At 46.7% G+C, this 5,478-nt stretch overlaps 1 protein-coding gene across 1 annotated transcript; it reads right to left on the bottom strand.

Moving 5' to 3' along the window:
- Nucleotides 1–263: 263 nt before the first annotated feature.
- On the bottom strand, nucleotides 264–2,492 carry LOC138839594 (N-myc proto-oncogene protein-like). The gene has a single exon (XM_070039166.1). The coding sequence runs from the start codon at nucleotides 2,369–2,371 to the stop codon at nucleotides 941–943; it is 1,431 nt and encodes a 476-aa protein (XP_069895267.1). The 5' UTR covers nucleotides 2,372–2,492; the 3' UTR covers nucleotides 264–940.
- Nucleotides 2,493–5,478: the final 2,986 nt, after the last annotated feature.

Raw genomic sequence — 5,478 nt, 5'->3', positions numbered from 1 at the left:
TATCTCTTATATTTACTTTCTTTTAAAAAAAGCATTGAACTGCTATTTATTATCATAAACATGAATGCTATAAGATAAACAAAGTGCTATAAGATATAGCACTAAATACATACATTTTTGAAGAAATTAAACACAGAACTTTGCATTATCTAGTTCTATGCATCAACATGAAAATACATTAACAGTCAGAAAACAGGCTAGGTAAAAAAAAAAAAAGGCATATATGTGTATAGTAAACTTTACAAAATGTTTTTAGTCCCAAAAGTGATAAAGTAATACCTACTAAAAACTTTCACAGCCTATTTTTGTATGAAAATATAAGTATCAAATCTAGTCATATATCAGCATTATACTAAAGTATACAGGCAGTGTAAAAAGTAGTACAGTACATAACAGATTAACAATGTATGTGTATACAAACATTCTCCTCAAACATTGAGATATTATTGTAGTACTTACGTGTGAACTTGCACTTTAATACTGGCCGCAAAAGCTACCTGTAATTACCCAGGATGATAGAAAAGGTGGTTATGTCAACAGTATGTACAAAACTGTCCCCCAGAGGCACCAAGTGGTCAGCGGCATCTGCTGGAACTTGAGCACCATTGAACAAGACGGAATGACAGGTGTTTGGAAACTTGGAAACCAACAAGGTGACTTCCACAGCCCCAGAAGCTCCCAACTGTCACAAATATCCCTGGGCTGTCCATGTCCAAAGTTGAGATGGAGGAAGCTGCCGGGTCACCATCACCACCAAACTTCTCCAGGATTGTGGCAGAATGCCACATATGTCCTGTCCCTAGGTCCAGATCCAAACAGGAGGAACCGACTGGAAAGTAAACCAACATCCTTAACTTCAACACAAAACTAAAAAAGAAAAAACCAAAAACCAAAACGTGCAAAATGACAGTGACTGTCCATTTGGTTAAGGCTTAGCAAGTTAAAGTGCATTTAATTGTTTTAGCAACTGCTGCTTTGTGGCCTCCAAGGTCTCCTTTTCCAGAAGAAGCTGCTGCTCCTGGGCATGAAGCGCGTGTATATAATCGGAGGCTTTCTTCAAGATGACCACCTTGGCGGCCTTCTCTTTCTCCACCAGCTCGGGAATGTGATCCTTGAGCTCGAGGAAGCTGGACCGCAGGTCACTGCGACGTTTGCGCTCCAGAATGTTGTGGTTGCGGCGACGCTCGCCCTCTGAGCCGGAAGGTCGTGGGCTCGAGCTCTTAGACTTTGCGGGGCTAACGCTCTTGAGTGGCCGTGGGGACACCTCGTTCTTGATCTTTTTCGGAGAAGGTGCATCCTCCATCTCCACTTCGGGTGGAAGAGCCGCGTAGTTGTGCAGCTGGTGGATGGGGACACAGCCCTTCAGGATCAGCTCACTGGAGTGCATGGGCCCCAGGCCCAGGGTTGCGTTCTTGGGGCTCAAGGTGGTGATGAATGTGGTCGCAGCCTCGTTGTTGTTGGGGGAGGAGGAATACTTCTCCTCAGTGAACACCACCACATCGATTTCCTCACCGTAATCCCCATAGTCTGAACCCTTTGAAGTATCCTCTCCGGAGGTGCTGAGAGCATTGTGACCCCCACCTATAGCCAGGTGGCCGCCTGAGCTCGAAGGGGCGACCATCCAGGCAGTGGTCCGGGCAGCCCGGGCTACTGCAGATCTGGCCATGGAAGCCCTGGCCTGAGCGGCGGGCACGGGGGCCAGCGCCGGCTCGTGCTGGGTTCCAGGGAATGGAAACGCCAGAGCCAGAGCGGGGTCCGCGCTTTTGGCGGCAGAGTGGGCGATCTTGGCGGGCAAAGCGTCCTCCGTGCAGCTAGCTTCAGCCGACTCATCCTGCGCACAGCCCTGGGAACTGGTGGCGTCCGGTCCCAGGGCCGGGGTGGCGGGGCCGGCGTTCGGGTTCCCGCGGTTATGTTGCAGCTTCTCGCTCAGCGCGCGCTTCAGCTTTTCGCAGGCGGAGAAGCCGCTCCACATACAGTCCTGGAGGATGACGGGGTTTGGGGTGAGAGTGGCCAGTACCCCCAGGCTGAACGCATTTTCTTCGGCTGCGTAGTTCCACACATCGGCCTCCGCCAACATCATCTCGTTGGTCCAGTGCGAGAACACCGCGCTGTGCTCCAGGACCGCGCGTCTGGGCGATCTCGGAGGCGTGGGCAGCAGCTCAAACTTCTTCCAAATGTCCTCTCCCGGGGGAGTCGAGCCCGGGACCCCAAAGTAGAGATCGTCTTCATCCGGATAGAAGCAGGGCTGCAGAGAGTCAAACTCCAGGTCGGGGTTCTTGGAGAATATGCCGGGCATGGTGGGTACGGAGTGCACCTCCTCATCAGCTTGCCCCCGGGCAGCGACTCGCTGGCATTTACTTCTAGAATACATTTTAAAAGACGTGGAGAAAGCCAGGTGCCCCGCGCTCACGCCAGAAATACCAGCTACTCAGGAGGCGGAGATCTGAAAATCCGGTTCCAAACCAGCGGGGGCTGGAAAATCTAGGAGACTTTTATCTCCAATTAACCAGCAAAAGCCGGAAGTGGAGCTGTGGCTCGAATGGTGAGATTCTTATCTCCAATTAACCTCGGAAGAGCCGGAAGTGAAGCTGTGGCTCAACTAGTGGAGCGCTAAGCCTGTAGCACAAAAACTCCAGGACAGCTCCGGAGCCCAGAATAAAAGCCTGGGACTTAGACGAGAAAAGAAAAGGAGAGGGGAGGGGCTGGAGGCGTGGCTCCAGAGCGCCAGCCAATGAGCAAACGTCAGGTACGGAGTTCAAGTTCGAGCACAACCACAAAAAAGAAAAAAAAAAAAGAAGAGAAAGTACTTTTGTATATAGAATGAAATAAAAGTCACAGTTCGTTCATTCACTTGCCTCTCCATGTGCAATTGCTCCAGCACCATCATTTCCCACTGAAACACCTTGGCATTTTTATTGAAAACTCAAGAGGTATGAATTTACGATTAAGTTCTCATTTCCTCACTTCTGTCACTACTACAGTCTCCTGATGGCCATGGTGATAAAATAAGCCTTAACCAGGTAGTGTGTCCCTAAGACCCATCCATACCACTCCTGGGCATCTACCCAGAGCATCATAAGCCAGGGTATTGTAAAGTGACTTGCGCATCCATTTTCATTGCTACACTTCACAATAGCCACGTTATGGAAACAGCCTTACAATAGATAACTGGATCAAAAAATGTGGTATCTGTGCACAACGGAATTTTACACAGCTATTAGAAAGAATATTGTCATTTGCGGGAAATGGATGGACCTAGAACAAGTCATGTTAAGTGAGATAAGCCAAGCTGAGAAAGACCAACGGTGTGCTTTTTCTCTCATATGCATATATACACTGGGACAATAAATCATACAGAACTATAGGCATTCACACACAGTGAGACCAAAGGTGGGTACTCTTAGGGGAAGAACACAAAGGCACAATACCTCTGTGCCTCTGGTCATATAAAATTATATTTATCAAAATTAATTCCAAGAAATGGAAGCTAGGTCCCCCACCCCCACCCCAACCACTCCCCTCCTCATGACTGCTGGTAAAGATGGATTGTTTTGCTTTTTGGTGTTTTTTTGTCTGTTTCTTGGGTTTTTTGTTTCTTTCTTTTTGTCTTGTTTGTTCCTTTATCCATCCTTGTGGGGGAGGGCTAGGGAAGGCACAGAAATGGAGGGAAAAGGGCTGAAAAAATACAGCATTGTTACTCAGTAGACACTATGTTGACAACTTTGTGCGGGGGCGAGGATGAGAAAGAAAAAACTGGGGAAGAGTGAAGAAAAGGATGACACTGCAAAAAAGAAAATATGCTCACGGCAGGGCCCTGGTGGCTCACACCTGTAATCTTAGCTACTCAGACTGAAATCTGAGGGTTGGTCCAAAGCCAGCCAGGGCAGGAAAGTACTGAGATTCTTTTTTTTTTTTGTCGGTCGTGGGGCTTGAACTCTGGGCCTAGGCGCTGTCCCTCAGCTCTTCAGCTCAAGTCGAGCACTCTACCACTTGAGCTACAGCGCCACTTCCAGTACGGAGATTCTTATCTCCAATCAACCACCAGAAAACTGGAAGTGGGGCAGTGTTTCAAGTGGTAGAGCTCTAGCTTTGAGCAAAAAGAGCTCAGGGATAGTGCCCAGGTCCTGAGTTCAAGCCCCAAGACTGAAAAAAAGAAGAAAAAGTTTCATTATCTGACTTAGGAAACTATAAACCCTCTGTATATCACCTTAATAATGACAACTTTAAAAAAAGAAGAAAAAATCAAGTAGTGTGAGTAATCCAAAATATTTTGCCTTTTTTAAATCATTAGGCTATTCTACTCCCTTTATGTCTATGTTTTTAAATAAGCTCATTTTTTTTGAAAGGTAGGTTAGGTCATGGGACTTGAACTCAGAAATGGAATGGTGGCTCAAAGTGGTAGAATGCTAATCTTGAGCTAAAAAGAGTTTGGGAGCCAGGCGCTGGTGGCTCACGCCTGTAATCTTAGCTACTCAAGAGGCTGAGATCTGAGGATCTCGGTTCAAAGCCAGCCTGGGCAGGAAACTCCATGAGACTCTTTTTTTTTTTGTGCGTCGTGGGGCTTGAACTCTGGGCCTGGGCATTGTCCCTCAGCTCTTCAACTCAAGGCGAGCGCTCTACCACTTGAGCTACAGCGCCACTTCCTCCATGAGACTCTTATCTTCAATAAACTAGAAAACTGGATGTGGCGTTGTGGCTCTAGCGGTAGAGCGCTGGCCTTGAGCTGAAGTACTGAAGGATAGTGCCCAAGCCCAGAGTTCAAACCCCACCACCGACCAAAAAAAAAAGTTCAGGAACAGTGCCCAGGCCCTGAGTTCAAGCTCCATGACCAACAACAACAAAAATTACCTTTAAGTAGTTGTGCAAAGCGTTTTCAGTTCAAGGCTAGTTAGATTTTGATTTGTGCACTGAATCAATACATCATTTGAGAGGAACAAACACACTCACTGCCCAATCTTAGATTCTAGTAATGTTCCTGTCCCTCCAGTTACCTCAGCTGCTTGAATGTTTCGAAGCAGTGGTTTTTAAGCTTCTGAGTAGAATCTTACCTACTTTTAACAAACATATGATCATATTTGGGGATGCTAAAAAGTAAGATATATTGCTTATTTATCTCACTTTTCATTTTTTTTTTTTACTGTCTATAAGTCACAAGGTAATTGCCAAAAAGCTCAGTATCTCAGAAGCTTTGATTTTGCATCTTGGGTGTTGCATGCATTTATGTAAGTTTTTGTTCGTGGTTTTTTGTTGTTGTTGTTGTTTTCACTGGTCCTGGGACTTGAACTCAGGGTCTGGGCACTGTCTCTAAGATTCTTTTGCTCCAGGCTGTAGCCACAGTGCCACTTCTGGCTTTTTCTGAGTAGTTTAATGAAGAGTCTCACAGATTTTTCTGCCCCAGCTGGCTTCAAACTGTGATCCTTAAATCTCAGCCTCCTGAGTATCTAGGATTACAGGTGTCAGCCACTGGTGCCAGGCCAG

The sequence above is a fragment of the Dipodomys merriami genome, unplaced genomic scaffold (assembly GCF_024711535.1).
Source record: "Dipodomys merriami isolate MVZ:Mamm:240054 unplaced genomic scaffold, mDipMer1.0.p SCAF_3, whole genome shotgun sequence".
NCBI lineage: Eukaryota > Metazoa > Chordata > Mammalia > Rodentia > Heteromyidae > Dipodomys > Dipodomys merriami.
The sequence above is the reverse complement of the archived record's forward strand: the minus strand, read 5'-3'. Positions and strand labels throughout refer to the sequence as shown.

Excerpts from the sequence above, each read along its gene's own strand:
- LOC138839594 (XM_070039166.1), bottom strand. The coding sequence starts at position 2,371 with ATGTATTCTAGAAGTAAATGCCAGCGAGTCGCTGCCCGGGGGCAAGCT.